We start from the raw sequence: 17,500 nt of genomic DNA, 5'->3' as shown, positions 1-17,500 counted from the left end.
AAGGGAAAGGGAGGGGAAAGGAAGGGAAGGGAAGGGAAGGAGGGGAAAAGGAGGGGAAGGGAGGAGAAAGGAAGGGGAAAGGAAGGGGAAAGGGTTTAGAAAGGAAGGAAGGGGAAAGGGTTTAGAAAGGAAGGAAGGGGAAAGGGAGGGGAAAGAAAGGGGAGAGAAAGGAAGGGAAGAGAAAGGGACGGGAAAGGAAGGGAAGGGAAGGGAGGAGAAAGGAAGAGAGGAAAAAGGAAGAGAAGAGAAAGGAAGGGGAAAGGGAATGGAGGAGAAAGGAAGGGAAGAGAAAAGGAGGAGAAAGGAAAGGAAGAGATATTTTCACACCCAATTCTGCACACACACACACATACACTTACATTTCCAAACAGCATTTCCAAACACAATTCCACATTTCCAAACACACACACACACACACACACACACACACACTTACATTTCCAAACAGCATTTCCAAACACAACACCCACATTTCCAAACACACACACACACACACACACACACACACACACCCACATTTCCAAACAGCATTTCCAAACACAATTCCACATTTCCAAACACACACACACACACACACACACACACACACACACTTACATTTCCAAACAGCATTTCCAAACACAATTCCACATTTCCAAACACACACACACACACACACACACACACACACACACTTACATTTCCAAACAGCATTTCCAAACACAATTCCACATTTCCAAACACACACACACACACACACACACACTTACATTTCCAAACAGCATTTCAAACACACCCACATTTCCAAACACACACACACACACACACACACACACACACACTTACATTTCCAAACAGCATTTCCAAACACAATTCCACATTTCCAAACACACACACACACACACACACACACACACACACACTTACATTTCCAAACACACTCAAACCCATTCCAACATCAATTCCCACACTTTTTAAACCCATTCCATAACTTCATTTCTCTAATCTATCAACTCTACTTCAACTTTTCCTCATTGCTTTCTCACCCCACACACACACACCCCACACGCACCTTGACCACATCCCCCACACTCCTCTGTCCATGGTATGTCAGGAAGTGCAAGGGGAGAGCTGCAAACTGCCCGGCCAAGGCGTTGAACAGCTGTAGGTCCTGAGGGAGAGGTGCCCCGCTGAACTGCTGTAGCATAACCTCACACAAACGCACCACACCCACCTCGAAGCTGCCCCAGAGAGTGCGGACCTATGGGGTGGAGGGGGAAGGGTTGGTTGGTTAGGGTGCGAGAGAGAGAGAGAGAGAGAGGGTGGAGGATGAATGGAAAGAGAGAGAGAGGTTAGTTTGTGAGGATGAGAGAAATTGAAGGAAAGTTGAGAGAGAACAGTGGATGGAGATGAAGAGAGAGAGAGAGAGAGAGAGAGAGAGAGAAAGGAAAATAAAGAGAGAAGGAAGACACATAACAGGGACAACAAGCAATAAGGGGACAGAAAATAACAACACATCCCACACTAAAATGTAAAAAAAAATGCCGTAAAATGGAAAACAACAAGTCACCCCTTACAACAACAACAACAACAACAGCCGCCCCGGACCCACCCCTTGCATACACAGGTCAAGCGAGTACTCCGCCACCAGGGTTGTCTTCCCCGCCCCGGTTGGCCCCGTCAGCACCGTCAGCTCCCCCGCACGGTGCCCCAGCAAGAGGTCGTTCAGGCCCCGGTACCGCTGCCATTGCACCCCGCTGGTCTGGGGGGGTAAGCAGGTTTTTATAGTACTAATTATATAATACCACACATCTTCTATTTCTATGCTGCGTCCAGTCTAGTTTCCGGTGAGAGTAGATTTTAATTCCGAGGGAAAATGTTCACACCAGTTAAAGTTTGTATGTGTGATGTGCATGAGTGTGTGTGTCCATGAGTGTGTGTGTGCATGAGTGTGTGTGTCCATGAGTGTGTGTGTCCATGAGTGTGTGTGTCCATGAGAGTGTGTGTGCATGAGTGTGTGTGTGTGTGCAGGCCTCGAACACACACACACACACACACACACACACACACACACACACACACACACTCTACTGGTGAACACCCCACTGGCTACCCTGCCCCTCACCTCCTCCCTGTGTGTCAGCCTGTAGTAAACCTTGTCCCTCAGCTGTGTGAAGGTGGTGGTGGCCGGGGACAGCACTGCGAGGGTGCGGGTGAGGGCCACTCGAACCTGCGCCGGGGTCATCAGGTGGATGGGGGGATCACCCTCCACCGACCTGACGGGAGAGGAAGGGATGACCACCTACTGATGTAAGCTTCATACTGACCACCCACTGATGTATGTGCCATATTTACAACTCACTGATGTTAGTACTTACTGCACAATGGAGCAGGAGACGCCCGCCTTGATGAGTGCCAGCAGGAGGGGGCGCGGGGGTGGCAGGGCCTGACACCACAACACCACCTCGCCAACAGTGCCACACTCCACCAGGTGCCTCTCCAGTGCCGACACATCTGTGGTGGTGATGGTGGTGGTGGTGGTGTTAATATAGTCAATATACTAAAGTCTAACCTCTATTGATCTTGTTATCATCATCATCATCATCACTGCTATCTCTCTCCCTCACCGTCCAGGGGGAGGGACACGGCAGGAATTTTCAGCTCATAGAGTGCCAGGACATCACAGCAGTTTGGCACCACCAGCACCCTGTTATTCCTGGTGCCGGTGCTGAGCGGTAGAGGCGTGAAGGCCCGGCTCTTGCCTACGAGGTACCTCCGGATGATCTGCCGGTGACGAGGGGAAGGTTACAATGATTCAAGGTTTTTATTTTTTTATTTCTATTTTTTTTTTTTCTACAGCAGAGGAAACAGCTCAAAGGCAAACAAAAGAAACAATAATGAAAAAAATGCCCATAAAAAGTGCTTAAAGGAGTGCCCCAAAACAGAGGTCAACTTCAGAAGGAGAGATCACAAAAAATGCCCATAAAAAGTGCTTAAAGGAGTGCCCCAAAACAGAGGTCAACTTAGGAAGGAGAGATCACAAAAAATGCCCATAAAAAGTGCTTAAAGGAGTGCCCCAAAACAGAGGTCAACTTCAGAAGGAGACGTGACCTGATACCCTTGAAGCAAATTCTTTAAATAAAACAACAACAACAAAACAAAGTGTGCCCAAACTGATACCCATGAAAAAAACCATTAGGAATAAAACAACAACAACAACAACAACAAAACAAAGTGTGCCCAAACTGATACCCATGAAAAAAACCATTAGGAATAAAACAACAACAACAACAACAACAAAACAAAGTGTGCCCAAACTGATACCCATGAAAAAAAACCATTAGGAATAAAACAACAACAACAACAACAACAAAACAAAGTGTGCCCAAACTGATACCCATGAAAAAAAAAACATTAGGAATAAAACAACAACAACAACAAAACAAAGTGTGCCCAAACTGATACCCATGAAACAAACCCTTAGGAATAAAACAACAACAACAACAACAACAAAACAAAGTGTGCCAAAACTGATACCCATGAAAAAAAAACATTAGGAATAAAACAACAACAACAACAACAACAACAAAAACAGTGTGCCCAAACTGATACCCATGAAAAAAAAACATTAGGAATAAAACAACAACAACAACAACAACAACAAAAACTGCCAAAACTGATACCCATGAAAAAAAACATTAGGAATAAAACAACAACAACAACAACAACAAAAACTGCCAAAACTGATACCCATGAAAAAAAACATTAGGAATAAAACAACAACAACAACAACAAAAACTGCCAAAACTGATACCCATGAAAAAAAAACATTAGGAATAAAACAACAACAACAACAAAACAAAGTGTGCCCAAACTGATACCCATGAAAAAAAACATTAGGAATAAAACAACAACAACAACAACAACAAAAAGAGTGTCGTACCTGTGGGTGTTGGTGCATGAGAGACACATTCTCCAGGCCCACCAGCTGCCCCACGCCGCCCCTCACTGGCAGGATGAGCCGAGAGCCGTCAGAAGTCACCACGGCACCACACTTGTCCAGGGTCACGCGACTCACGCCCTGCGGAGGAGTGGTTGTGGTGGAGGAGGAGGAGGAGGAGGAGGAGGAGGAGGTGGAGGAAGAGGGGGAGGAGTTGTATTTGTAACTTGTCTCCCTCCTCCTCCTCCTCTTCTTATTCTTCTTCTTCTTCTCCTTCCCATAATTTATTTAACTCTCTCTCTCTCTCTCTCTCTCTCTCTCTCTCTCTCTCTCTCTCTCTCTCTCTCTATATAAATATATTTCTAACTCTCTCTCTCTCTCTCTCTCTCTCTCTCTCTCTCTCTCTCTCTCTCTCTCTCTCTCTCTCTCTTATATCATCCCCAATCATGACTTTCAACACCATTCTCAACACCAATTTCTCTCTCATCCAGCACCACTCAACACCACCAGCCTCACCCTCAGTGGCGAATCCTTCAACACCTCATCGTGGAGGTGGCTGATGGGCGTGGTGGTGGTGGTGGTGGCGGTGGTGTTGAAGACGGAGGTGAGGGCGGCGGTGGTGGTGGTGGTGGTGATGGTGTCCTCGCGGGAGTCCAGGAGGGCCCTCAGCTCCCCCCACCCCCCGTCACGGCAACACCACGGGCAGACGAAGTAACCTGTGGATGGGACTGTGTTCAGGGGGACTAAGGGGCTGCAGGGTGTTCAGGGAGATTAAGGGACTGTAGGGTGTTCAGGGAGATTAAGGGATTACAGGTGTTCAGGGAGATTAAGAGACTCCAAGATGTTCAGGGGGATGAAGGGACTACAGGTGTTCAGGGAGATTAAGGGACTACAGGTGTTCAGGGAGATTAAGAGACTCCAAGATGTTCAGGGGGATGAAGGGACTACAGGTGTTCAGGGAGATTAAGGGACTACAGGTGTTCAGGGAGATTAAGGGACTGTAGGGTGTTCAGGGAGATTAAGGGACTGCAGGGTGTTCAGGGAGATTAAGGGACTGCAGGTGTTCAGGGAGATTAAGGGACTCCAAGATGTTCAGGGGGATGAAGGGAGTGATAGGTCTTTAGGGTCAAGGAAGGGAGTCACTGAATGTAAAGAAAGGGAGAGAAAGGGAGGTGAAGAAAGGGAGATAAGTAGAGGGAGAGAAAGGAATGTAAAGAAAGGGAGATAAGGAAAAGGAGAGAAAGGAATGTAAAGAAAGGGAGATAAGTAGAGGGAGAGAAAGGAATGTAAAGAAAGGGAGATAAGGAAAGGGAGAGAAAGGGAGATAAGGAAAGGGAGAGAAAGGGAGGTAAAGAAAGGGAGATAAGTAGAGGGAGAGAAAGGAATGTAAAGAAAGGGAGATAAGGAAAGGGAGAGAATGGGAGATAAGGAAAGGGAGAGAAAGGGAGGTAAAGAAAGGGAGATAAGTAGAGGGAGATAAAGAAAGGGAGAGAAAAGGAAAGAGAAAAATAGGTCCGTTCTTACCTGAGTTTTTGTCCACGAAAATCTCCTTCATTTTGTCGTCCTCCTCGTCCTTGAAAATAATAAATAAATAAAATAAAATAAAATAAATAAATAATAAATAAATGTAGATAGTTATATATTGTTACACTTTCCTTTATTATCTTGCAATCTTCATTAATTCATGTATTTATTAAGTTTATTTCTTCAATATATTTAAAGTTTCAAGGCTAGTTTTATTCATAGGTATACTACTACTACTACTACTACTACTACTACTACAAAACACACACACACACACACACACAAGTTTAAATACGTACACAATTTTTTTATATATATATATTTACACATGTAGACTTCGATATCTTTTTATGTACACACACACACACACACACACACACTTACCACTACTACTACCACTACTACCACTACTACTACTACTACTACTACTACTACTACTACTACTACTACTACTACTACTTACCCTCCCGTTAGTACATCCAGGGCAGGGGATCACAAAGCTACTATCTGTCTCCTCGAATGGGATCAGCCGTGGTGTTAGGAAGTCTAATATCTCATCCTCCATCTTCTCTTCCTCCTCCTCCTCCTCCTCCTCTTCGAATTCATCTCCCAGAAGGTCGTCCTCTGCTGTGTCGACCTGTGGAGATGAGCTGGAGGTGAGTGGAGATGAGCTGAAGATGGAGATGACTGGAGGTGAAGTGGAGATGAAGTGGAGATGAGCTGAAGATGGAGATGAGTGGAGGTGAAGTGGAGATGAGGTGGAGATGACTGGAGGTGAGTGGAGATGAAGTGGAGATGAGTGGAGATGACTTAATCTTATTTGAAGCTTGTTGCAGTGATGGATAACTGAGAAAGTGGAGGAGGAGATGGAGGAGGAGATGGAGAAGGAGGAGGAGGAGGAGAAGGAGGAGAAGGAGAAGGAGGAGGAAGAGGAGGAGGTATGTTATGTTATAGGTTGTCCCTTCCTCCTCCTCCTCTTCCTCTTCATTCCTTATTTCTCTCACACCTGCTCTACTTTACCTCCCCCTCCTCCTCCTCCTTCCTTCCTTCCTCCTTCCCTTTTTGACCTGTGACCTTCATCCTCTTCCTTCCTTCCTTCTTTTTCTTCCTCTCTTCCTTCCTTCTTTTCCTCCCTCTCTTCCTTCCTTCTCTTCCTCTCTCTCTTTATCTGTATCTTCCTCCTCCTCCTCCTCCTCCTCCTCCTGTTCCTCCATTATATATTCATCACCATCCCTTCCACTCCTCCTTTCCATAAAAAATGACAATGCTCTCTCTCTCTCTCTCTCTCTCTCTCTCTCTCTCTCTCTCTCCCTGTGTGTCTGGAATACTTAAAACAGACAAACAAACTCCAGATTCAACCTGATTCTGTCACTACGTGGTGCTCCTCCTCCTCCTCCTCCTCCTCCTCCTCCTCCTCTTCTTTCCCTTCTCTTTCTCTTTATTCCTTTTCCTTTTTATATCATATTACTTTCATTGTGGAGGAGGAGGAGGAGGAACACAAAGGAAGAACAAACAACAGCAGACCTGCTGGTCCTTACGAGGCTGTTTGTGACAAGCTACACTAACTATCTAATCAAAGGTGGAAGATGAAGGACAGCAAAGGCAAAGGCTCCTCCCCACCCCAAAGAGGAAAGAACTACCATTACTGCTACCACTAACCGGGCGATAAAAGCGGACAAGGACACCAGTATTCGAAAGAACTTAACGTTATTACGACAATGAGTAATATCTTAGTTGCTGGTTGGATTCAAAACACTTGTCTAATCTATTCTTGAAGGCCGTAGCTGTTGTACTATCAACGACATCACAGGGTAGAGAGTTCCAAACATTAACAACTCGATTGAAGATGAAGTGCTTAGCTTCGTGCGACGAGAATCTTTTACCACTTATCTTCAAACTGTGATTTCTTCTTGTTCTATTTGATCGATAAATTGTAAAGTAATCTTCCACAGAGAAGGAGGAGGAGGAGGAGGAGGAGGAGGAGGCTTGGCTTGGCTTGGGCAGGGGCCGGGTGTGGCAGTGGTGACAACTGGCTGTAACCAGTACCAGGCACACCTTCTGGGGCACACCACGGGGTGACCTGACCCACCACCTGGCCCAGCACACTCTGACCTCACACCACACCCATGGCACCAGGGTCACCAATGGTATTATCCTGCCCCTGGCCAGACCCACAGCACCCCTGGAGGAGGAGGAGGAGGAGGAGGAGGTCAGAGGTGATCATGTTTGTTATGCATAGAATGTGAGTGAGGAATGTGTCTCTCTCTCTCTCTCTCTCTTGTTTGCTTGGTGAATGTGAGTCAAGGATGTGTGTGCGTGTGTGTGTGTGCGTGTGTAGTAAGAGAAGAGAGAGAAGAAACAGAGCCTGAGGAAGGGCAACAAGATCACAAAGAGGAACAAGAGTGCAAGGCAACACAAACACCACCACAGTCACCTCACTGATGCTGCCAAGGAGGTACTCGGGAATATCCTTCTGGCGTGAACTTGAAGAGGAGTGTAACAGCCTATATTTCATCTGGTACAGGCTGTTACAAGGGTGCCAGGTGCCTCGTAATGGTGCCAGGACCTCTCTACACCCCCACTGGACCCTTGGCACCATTCCATAGGGCCACAGAGGCACAGGAAGGCCATAGGAACGCCTGAGGGTCGAGAACATGCTGGGGTTATGGGATGAAAAAGTTGTCATATTTTTCCGTTTTTCTCGTAATCCGCAGGTCATGGATGGTTGCCGGAGGGTTCGGAGTAAAGTGCTGAGTCGCTGGTAGGTCGCCATGGCCCCCGCGACCCCTGGAAATGGCGCCATGGTCTGCAAATGGGGTTTAAATATGGGGTCAGGAATCTACGCCATTTGTTAAGTCTCCCGTCCCTCCTTATTTTTGCTGTTTATAAGGCTGTCGCTGCTGTTCCAAAGGTGCTGTTGTGTGTTTTAAGGGGTTTCTGATGTGCTCTTTTCGATTCCGTGGGAGTTTTTGCGTTTTCTGGTTTCCAAGTGGCCGAATTTTTATTTTTTTGTCAGGTTATATATGGGGGTAGTTCCTCTCTTTCTCTTATTTCAGTGATTTCAAGGCTGTCACGGCTGTTTCCAAGGTGTTGTTGGGTGTTTTAAGGGGTTTCTGATGTGCTCTTTTCGATTCCGGGGGAGTTTTTGCGTTTTCTGGTTTCTAAGTGGCCGAATTTTTATTTTTTTGTCAGGTTATATATGGGGGTAGTTCCTCTCTTTCTCTTATTTCAGTGATTTCAAGGCTGTCACGGCTGTTTCCAAGGTGTTGTTGGGTGTTATAAGGGGTTTCTGATGTGCTCTTTTCGATTCCGGGGGAGTTTTTGCGTTTTCTGGTTTCCAAGTGGCCGAATTTCCACTTTTTTTTCAGGTTATATATGGGGGTAGTTCTTCCTCTCTCTTATTTCACTGATTTGAAGGCTGTCACTTCTGTTTCCAAAGGTGACGTTGGGTGTTATAAGGGGTTTCTGATGTGCTCTTTCCGATTCTGGGGGAGTTTTCGCGTTTTCTGGTTTCTAAGTGGTCGAATATTCACTTTATAAATAACTTTGTATCCACGGTCACTTCACGGCTAGCACCTCCATCCCCTATTTCACTGATTCCAAGGCTGTCACTGCTGTTACAAAGGTGCTGTTGGGTGTTATAAGGGGTTTCTGATGTGCTCTTTCCGATTCCGGGGGAGTTTTTGCGTTTTCTGGTTTCTAAGTGGTCGAACTTTTACTTTTTTTGGGCCTCCGAAATAACCGTTTCAGCCACCATGAGGGTTTGTTGTGGTCGCTTGGTCCTATTCTGGGTCTCGGGTGCTTTGTTTATGTTTTGTCTCTCCAACGGGGCTACAAATATCAGAGAGAGAGAGAGGATGCTGGGAAAAGCCTTGATCTGTTTTGCTAAGATGCTCTCTCTCTCTCTCTCTCTCTCTCTCTCTCTCTCTCTCTCTCTCTCATAGGAAGGATCGACCCATTAAAACAACGCCCATAATATTCTTTCTTTTATATACGAAAATAGTGGCAAAAAATATAATAATCTTAATAATAATGATAATAATAATGATAATAGTAATAATGACAATGATAATAACAATAATGATAATGATGATGATGATGATGATTTCAGATGAATGAATGAATAAATGCGATAATTGAATACTACTACTACTACTACTACTACTACTACTACTATTACTGCTACTGTTACATACACACATACATAGATATATATATGTATAGATTAGGTATGGATAGAATATATATTTTAATTCTCTTCTTCTTCTTCTTCTTCTTCTTCTTCTTCTTCTTCTTCTTCTTCTTCTTCTCCTCCTTCTACTTCTTGTTCTTCTTGTTCTTCTTGTTCTTGTTCTTCTTGTTCTTGTTCTTCTCCTTCTTCTTCTTCTCCTCCTCCTCCTTCTCCTCCTCCTCCTTCTCCTTCTTCTCCTTCTCAAATCTTATAACATGACGAGAGACTCCAACTTCGCTACCCCCTCCTCTCTCTCTCTCTCTCTCTCTCTCTCTCTCTCTCTACGCCATCATCTTCTTCTTCTTCTTCTCCAGCTGGTAGCCCGGGCTGATGTAGATGGGGTCATAGATACTCGTGTTGAAAAACCTGTAAAGAAAGGAGATGCTTGCGTTAGAATGTGGGATAACAAGGATTTTTGTTTTTTTGTTTTGTTTTTTGGGTTTGGGAGGAGGAGGAGGAGGAGGAGGAGGAGGAGGAGGAGTGGTATTTGTATTTGTAACTTGTCTTCCTCCTCCTCCTCTTCTTCTTCTTCTTCTCCTTCTTCTTCTTCTCCTTTCCATAATTCATTCAACTTCCCTCGGTAACCTTCCTCACCTCTCTCTCTCTCTCTCTCTCTCTCTCTCTCTCTCTCTCTCTCTCTCTCTCTCTCTCTCTCTCTCTCTCTCTCTCTCTCTCTCTATATGTGTCTGTCCTGTCCTCTCTCTCTCTCTCTCTCTCTCTCTCTCTCTCTCTCTCTCTCTCTCTCTCTCTCTCTGTCTGTCTGTCTCTCTCTCTCTCTCTCTCTCTCTTACACACCTGAACGTCGTAGCCTCCAGGGGGGGGGTTGCCTTGACCAGCCTCACGTACAAGGTATAAGATGTCTCCACTCTTGGGTCACACACAATACGGCCCAGCACCAAACGCTTATCTCCATCCCAGAGCTCCAGGCAGAGAGTGCAGGCCCTGGAGAAAGAGAGAGAGGAGGCGTTAGGCGAGGAGAAAGACGCAGGGGTAGAAATGTATACACCCACCCCCACTGGCCCCCCAATTTTTTTTTTTTTTTACATCAAAGAGAACGGTTCATGGGCAACAAAAAGAGAGAAAAAAAAAGAAAAGCTCGCTACTCGCCGCTCCCCTAAAAGACAAAAGTAAAGAGTAGCTTAAAGAGATGATGATCGATATGCTTGCGTTAGAATGTGGGACAACGTTGATTTTGTATTATTTTTTTTTTGCTTTTTATATTTTGGGAAGATAGAGGAGGAGGAGGAGGAGGAGGAGGAGGAGGAGGAAGAGTTATTTGTACTTGTAACTTGTCTTCCTCCTCCTCTTCTTCCTCTTCCTCTTCTTCTCCTTCTATTCCTTCTTTTGTATTGTTTTTTTTTTAATATTTTGGGAAGAAGGAGGAGGAGGAGGAGGAGGAGGAGGAGGAGGAGGAGGAAGAGTTATTTGTATTTGTAACTTGTCTTCCTCCTCCTCTTCTTCCTCTTCCTCTTCCTCTTCCTCTTCTTCTCCTTCTATTCCTTCTTTTGTATTGTTTTTTTTTATATATTTTGGGAAGAAGGAGGAGGAGGAGGAGGAGGAGGAGGAGGAAGAGGATTACTTGTATTTGAAACTTGTCTTCCTCCTCCTCTTCTTCCTCTTCCTCCTCCTCCTCTTCCTCTTCTTCTCCTTCTATTCCTTCTTTTGTATTGTTTTTTTTTATATGTATTCCTATGTATTCCTTCTTCTTCAAGTCCTATGTATTCCTATGTATTCCTTCTTCTTCTACTCCTATGTATTCCTATGTATTTCTATGTATTCCTTCTTCTTCTACTCCTATGTATTCCTATGTATTCCTTCTTCTTCTACTCCTATGTATTCCTATGTATTCCTTCTTCTTCTACTCCGATGTATTCCTATGTATTCCTTCTTCTACTCCTATGTATTTCTATGTATTCCTTCTTCTTCTACTCCTATGTATTCCTATGTATTCCTTCTTCTTCTACTCCTATGTATTCCTATGTATTCCTTCTTCTTCTACTCCTATGTATTCCTATGTATTCCTTCTTCTTCTACTCCTATGTATTCCTATGTATTCCTTCTTCTTCTACTCCTATGTATTCCTATGTATTCCTTCTTCTTCTACTCCTATGTATTCCTTCTTCTTCTACTCCTATGTATTCCTATGTATTCCTTCTTCTTCTACTCCTATGTATTCCTATGTGTTCCTTCTTCTTCTACTCCTATGTATTCCTTCTTCTTCTACTCCTATGTATTCCTATGTATTCCTTCTTCTTCTACTCCTATGTATTCCTTCTTCTTCTACTCCTATGTATTCCTATGTGTTCCTTCTTCTTCTACTCCTATGTATTCCTATGTATTCCTTCTTCTTCTACTCCTATGTATTTCTATGTATTCCTTCTCCTTCCTTACCTGATGCCCTTTTCCTCCCCCTCCGTCATCCTGAGAGCGTCGCGAACCACCCTGGTGATGAAGTCCTCGGGCAGCAGGACGTGCACGGTGTCTGAGCCGGGCAGCAGCTTGTGGAGCCACTGGGATGGGGTGCCGGTGCGGGCCTGGGGGGGAGGAAGGGGGGTAGGTGAGAGGTCGTGGCCGCCAGGTGAGGGGGGGGGGAGGGGGCGGAGATACAGGTGCCCCCCTTGAGAACAGTTTAAAATCGGGTTTCCATGGTTGTTTTTCACGTTTAAAAGCCGATTTCACAGTCCGATCCAACACGACAAGGCTTTTGAAGGAGTTTGGGGCATTTCCAGGAGTAGTTTTATGACCCTGGTGTTAGTTTGACCCTTCCTCTGTACCGTGAACCTAAGGAAGCACTCATTGGAACCCGACTGACCCCATCTTTAACCTTTAGAAACAGCTCATATGAGAAGGCTTTCTTAGGAGTTGTAGGCATTTCCAGGGGCAGTTTTATGACCCTGGTGTTAGTTTGACCCTTCCTCTGTACCGTGAACCTGAAGAAACACTCATTAGAACCCGACTGACCCCATCTTTGACCTTTAGAAATTGTTAATGTGAGAAGCGATAGTATATTATAAGACATTTCGCCGCCCGAGAACACATATTTGACAAGGCTTTCGTAGGAGTTGTGGGCATTTCCAGGGGCAGTTTTATGACCCTGGTGTTAGTTTGACCCTTCTTCTGTACCGTGAACCTAAGAAAACACTCATAGGAACTCGACTGACCCCATCATTGACCTTTATAAATTGTTAATGTGAGAAACGATAGTATAAGACATTTCGCAGCCCAAGAACACCTATTTGACAAGGCTTTCGTAGGAGTTGTGGGCATTTCCAGGTGCAGTTTTATGACCCTGGTGGTAGTGTGACCCTTGCTCTGTACCGTGAACCTAAGGAAGCACTCAATGGAACTCGACTGACCCCATCTTTGACCTTTAGAAATTGTTAACGTGAGAAACGATAGTACAAGACATTTCGCAGCCCAAGAACACCTATTTGACAAGGCTTTCGTAGGAGTTGTGGGCATTTCCAGGTGCAGTTTTATGACCCTGGTGTTAGTTTGACCCTTCCTCTGTACCGTGAACCTAAGGAAGCACTCATTGGAACCCGACTGACCCCATCTTTGACCTTTAGAAATTGTTAATGTGAGAAACGATAGTATATTATAAGACATTTCGCCGCCCAAGAACACCTATTTGACAAGGCTTTCGTAGGAGTTGTGGGCATTTCCAGGTGCAGTTTTATGACCCTGGTGTTAGTTTGACCCTTCCTCTGTACCGTGAACCTGAAGAAACACTCATTAGAACCCGACTGACCCCATCTTTGACCTTTAGAAATTGTTAACGTGAGAAACGATAGTATAAGACATTTCGCCGCCCAAGAACACCTATTTGACAAGGCTTTCGTAGGAGTTGTGGGCATTTCCAGGTGCAGTTTTATGACCCTGGTGGTAGTGTGACCCTTCCTCTGTACCGTGAACCTAAGGAAACACTCATTGGAACTCGACTGACCCCATCTTTGACCTTTAGAAATTGTTAATGTGAGAAACGATAGTATAAGACATTTCGCCGCCCAAGAACACCTATTTGACAAGGCTTTCGTAGGAGTTGTGGGCATTTCCAGGAGTAGTTTTATGACCCTGGTGGTAGTGTGACCCTTCCTCTGTACCGTGAAGTTAAGAACACATATTTGACAAGGCTTTCGTAGGAGTTGTGGGCATTTCCAGGAGTAGTTTTATGACCCTGATGGTAGTGTGACCCTTCCTCTGTACCGTGAAGCTAAGAACACCTATTTGACAAGGCTTTCGTAGGAGTTGTATGCATTTCCAGGGGTAGTTTTATGACCCTGATGGTAGTGTGACCCTTCCTCTGTACCGTAAAGCTAAGAACACCTATTTGACAAGGCTTTCGTAGGAGTTGTAGGCATTTCCAGGAGTAGTTTTATGACCCTGGTGGTAGTTTGACCCTTCTTCTGTACCGTGAACCTGAAGAAACACTCATTGGAACTCGACTGACCCCATCTTTAACCTTTAGAAAACGCCTTGTATAGTGTTTGGTGTTGATATAAAAAGAGGGAAACTTTAGAAAACCACACTAGAAATCTCTTTAGTATCTGGGATTGAGTAGAAATAGCGAATCTTTGTGGTGAATATATAGTTTGTTTAGGGCGCTCACAATAACTGCATGTGTTGAACTGTGAAACTGGCCCCAAGGTACAGCAGAGGGGTCAAACTACCACCAGGGTCATGAATGTAGCTCTGGAAATGCCCAATACCCCTTCCAAAACCCTGACGAATGTGAGTGTGTGAGCGGCGAAGCGTTTGAGAATATGGTCATTCAATCCCTTAATTAAAGAGGTCGGTAGGTCTGTACAAGGCAGCTCCTTTGAACCTAAGCTCCCGTGTATCTGCCCCACCTAATATCGCTGTCCATGAAGTTATCTAATCTATTTTTGATTGTGATAATTGTATTGGCACTCACCACATGACTGCTAAGCCTATTTCACTCATCCACCACTCTGTTAGTAGGCCTAAACCAATTCTTTCCTATGACCCTGTTGAATCTGAATGTATCCAGTTTAAACCCATTACTTCGTGTCCTACCCGGTTCTCTTACCAACAAAACCTTATGAATGTCTCCCTTATTAAAGCCCTTCATCCATTTATAAACCTCGATCATGTCTCCACGCACCCTTCACCTTTCTAGAGAATGTAAGTTTAACTGTTTGAGTCTTTCCTCGTATGGCAAGTTTCTCAACCCCTGAATCATCTTAGTCTTCCTCCTCTGCACCGATTCTTACATTTTGATATCCATTCTATAGTAGGGTGACCAGAACTGAACCGCATAGTCAAGATTCTCTCTCTCTCTCTCTCTCTCTCTGCACCGATTCTAACATTCTGATATCCATTCTATAGTCAGGTGACCAGAACTGAACCGCATAGTCAAGATCTCTCTCTCTCTCTCTCTCTCTCTCTCTCTCTCTCTCTCTCATTGTATATTTGTGTTTCGTCTTGCGCTTGTTTTGTATGCGTGTGTGTGTGTGTGTGTGAAGAACAAAGAAATGAAAGGAAGGGTCAGCACTACTACTACTACTACTACTACTACTACTACTACTATAACTACCACTACTACTACTACTACTTCTACCAGCACAACCACAACTCTCACCTTCTCCTGTATTTTAATCTTGCACGGCGCGAGTGAATTCCTCCGCGCCGACCTGTTATTGTTATTGTTCTTGTTGTTATTGCTGTTATCATCATCGCTGTTCTTGTTATTGTTAGCCAGAACCCTCAGCTTGGTCCTGCGCGCCCTCTCCAGCAGGTTAAGCAGGTGTCGGGCAAGCAGGGCAGCGGCGGCCTCGTCTGCTTCACCGGGAAAGTCGAAGAATTCTGTTTCGGAGGAGAGAGAGAGAGAGGGAAGGGGAGTTTAGAAGCGAGTTTTTTGTTGTTATTTGTTTTGTTATTGTTATTGTTACTACTGTTCCCTGCTGTTGTTGTTGTTGTTGTTATTTCTACTTGCTGTTTTTCTTATCATCATCATTATGGAGAGAAAGAAGGAGTTTTTGAAGCACGGAGAGAAATTTATGAAGGAGGAGGAAATTGATGAAGGACGGAGAGAAATGTTGGAAAGAATTGATGGAGGAAGAAGAGAAAGATAGGAGGGAAGGAGAATAGAAAGGACAGAAGTTGATGAAGGAAGGAAGGAAGGAAGGAAGGAAGGAAGAATTTGATATAAGGAAGGAAGGAAGGAAGAGTTTGATGAAGGAAGGAAGGAAGGAAGGAAGAGTTTGATGAAGGAAGGGAGGAAGAATTTGATATAAGGAAGGAAGGAAGGAAGGAAGGAAGAGTTTGATGAAGGAAGGAAGGAAGGAAGGAAGGAAGAATTTGATATAAGGAAGGAAGGAAGGAAGGAAGAATTTGATAAAAGGAAGGAAGGAAGGAAGGAAGGAAGAATTTGATATAAGGAAGGAAGGAAGGAAGAACTTGATGAAGGAAGAAAGGAAGGAAGAACTTGATGAAGGAAGGAAGGAAGGAAGGAAGGAAGAATTTGATTTAAGGAAGGAAGGAAGGAAGGAAGAAGAATTTGATGAAGGAAGGAAGGAAGGAAGGAGGGAAGGAAGGAAGGAAGAATTTGAGGAAGGAAGGAAGGAAGGAAGGAAGGAAGGAAGAAGAATTTGATGAAGGAAGGAAGGAAGGAAGGAAGGATGGAAGGAAGGAAGGAAGAATTTGATGAAGGAAGGAAGGAAGGAAGGAAGGAAGGAAGGAAGGAAGGAAGAATTTGATGAAGGAAGGAAGGAGGAAAAAGTTAATGAAGAAAGAATGTGATGAAGGAAACTATGCATGGAATTTTACGTACACAAAGAACCAATGAACGTAATGTATGTGTGTATGTATGTATGTATGTATATAAGTATGTATTTTTTTTTTTTTTTTTTTTTTTTTTGCGTGCCAGCCTATAGAACCAGCCCGTCATGGCGCAGGCAAGTGTTTATAGTGGCGCCATCTTAGATATATGTATGTATGTATATATGTATGTGTGTATGTATGTACGTGTGTATGTGTGTGTGATATTTATGAAGTGGAATCGTTTTATAGCAAAGAGGAAGAAGAGCATTTAGTATTGTGTCCTTCTGTATTGTTGTTGATGTTGTTGTTGTTGTATTTAAATTGTTATTCTTTTCACTATTAAGTCCTTTCATTGTTACGGGAAAATAGTAGTAGTAGTAGTAGTAGTAGTAGTAGTAGTAGTAGTAGTAGTAGTAGTAGTAGTAGTAGAAGAAGAAGAAGAGAAAGAAAGAGAAGAAGAAGAAGAAGAAGAAGAAGAAGAAGAAAAAGAAAAAGAAGAAAAAATAAATTACATGAAAGACGTAAAAAAATAACTTGTTTAGCTATTATTATTATTATTATTATTATTATTATTATTATTATTACTATTATTATTATCATCATTATTACTCTCATAGGAAGAATATAATAGTAGAAATAGTAGTAGTAATAGTAAAAATAGATGTAGTTATAAAATCAATAATAATAATAATAATAATAATAATATCGCTAATTATCACACTTACCGGAGTCCACAGGTGACATATGCGCCTTGTAAGTGTTGGGTCTGGGTCCACGAAGCATCTTGAAGTAGACACATACACACACACAAACACACGTACACTCTCTCACTTAACGCCACCGAAAGCCAAAAGTACCGTAAAATCCCTCCTTCCAGTACCTCGTCTCAACCTCCTCTGAAACCAAACTCGGACGCAGCCCTCTTTATATACCCTCGAGGTCGTGACGTCATCGCCCCACCCCGGTATGGCGACAGCTGATTGGTTGGCAAGTCTCGTAGTTATTAATGTTATGTTAGCATGTTAAGTGTGTGTGTGTGTGTG

The 17,500-nt window shown here is 44.0% G+C and overlaps 2 protein-coding genes and 1 long non-coding RNA gene across 7 annotated transcripts in view; all 3 read right to left on the bottom strand.

Annotated features, from left to right (window-relative positions):
• LOC126984456 (mitochondrial DNA helicase-like) overlaps nucleotides 1-8,530 on the bottom strand; it is an 11,405-nt gene extending 2,875 nt beyond the window's left edge. Inside the window, exons 1-10 of the mRNA XM_050838157.1 lie at nucleotides 7,878-8,530; nucleotides 5,907-6,080; nucleotides 5,444-5,492; nucleotides 4,436-4,635; nucleotides 3,923-4,060; nucleotides 2,607-2,763; nucleotides 2,358-2,493; nucleotides 2,105-2,255; nucleotides 1,592-1,741; nucleotides 1,053-1,240 (exon numbers count right to left, since the gene is read on the bottom strand). Of these exons, the coding sequence (XP_050694114.1) occupies nucleotides 1,053-1,240; nucleotides 1,592-1,741; nucleotides 2,105-2,255; nucleotides 2,358-2,493; nucleotides 2,607-2,763; nucleotides 3,923-4,060; nucleotides 4,436-4,635; nucleotides 5,444-5,492; nucleotides 5,907-6,080; nucleotides 7,878-8,246 (1,712 nt within the window). The 5' untranslated portion in view covers nucleotides 8,247-8,530. The remainder of the gene's footprint in view (nucleotides 1-1,052; nucleotides 1,241-1,591; nucleotides 1,742-2,104; nucleotides 2,256-2,357; nucleotides 2,494-2,606; nucleotides 2,764-3,922; nucleotides 4,061-4,435; nucleotides 4,636-5,443; nucleotides 5,493-5,906; nucleotides 6,081-7,877) is intronic.
• Nucleotides 8,531-9,416: 886 nt separating this feature from the next.
• LOC126984459 (uncharacterized) lies at nucleotides 9,417-17,369 on the bottom strand. The gene is made up of 5 exons (XM_050838159.1): nucleotides 17,183-17,369; nucleotides 15,277-15,500; nucleotides 12,066-12,208; nucleotides 10,470-10,616; nucleotides 9,417-10,040 (listed from the first exon to the last, which is right to left on the bottom strand). The coding sequence occupies exons 1-5, from the start codon at nucleotides 17,238-17,240 to the stop codon at nucleotides 9,956-9,958; spliced, it is 657 nt and encodes a 218-aa protein (XP_050694116.1). The 5' UTR covers nucleotides 17,241-17,369; the 3' UTR covers nucleotides 9,417-9,955.
• LOC126984465 (uncharacterized) lies at nucleotides 12,218-15,092 on the bottom strand. Of its 5 annotated transcripts, none has more exons than XR_007736766.1 (5): nucleotides 14,001-15,092; nucleotides 13,795-13,897; nucleotides 13,395-13,691; nucleotides 13,000-13,194; nucleotides 12,218-12,455 (listed from the first exon to the last, which is right to left on the bottom strand). It is a non-coding gene; the product is annotated as an uncharacterized LOC126984465 (long non-coding RNA). The 5 variants fall into 5 exon arrangements; XR_007736762.1 differs by having other exon boundaries at nucleotides 13,000-13,394; nucleotides 13,590-13,691; XR_007736765.1 differs by lacking the exon at nucleotides 13,795-13,897.
• Nucleotides 17,370-17,500: the final 131 nt, after the last annotated feature.

This window comes from Eriocheir sinensis, chromosome 57 (genome assembly GCF_024679095.1).
Source record: "Eriocheir sinensis breed Jianghai 21 chromosome 57, ASM2467909v1, whole genome shotgun sequence".
Classification (NCBI taxonomy): Eukaryota; Metazoa; Arthropoda; class Malacostraca; order Decapoda; family Varunidae; genus Eriocheir; species Eriocheir sinensis.
The sequence above is the reverse complement of the archived record's forward strand: the minus strand, read 5'-3'. Positions and strand labels throughout refer to the sequence as shown.

Coding starts and splice junctions, on each gene's coding strand:
- LOC126984459 (XM_050838159.1), bottom strand. CDS start 17,240: ATGCTTCGTGGACCCAGACCCAACACTTACAAGGCGCATATGTCACCT. Junction 12,209..15,276: donor AGATTAAAATACAGGAGAAG/GTGAGAGTTGTG, acceptor CCTCCCCCCCAG/GCCCGCACCGGCACCCCATC. Junction 10,617..12,065: donor GGGGAGGAAAAGGGCATCAG/GTAAGGAAGGAG, acceptor CTCTTTCTCCAG/GGCCTGCACTCTCTGCCTGG.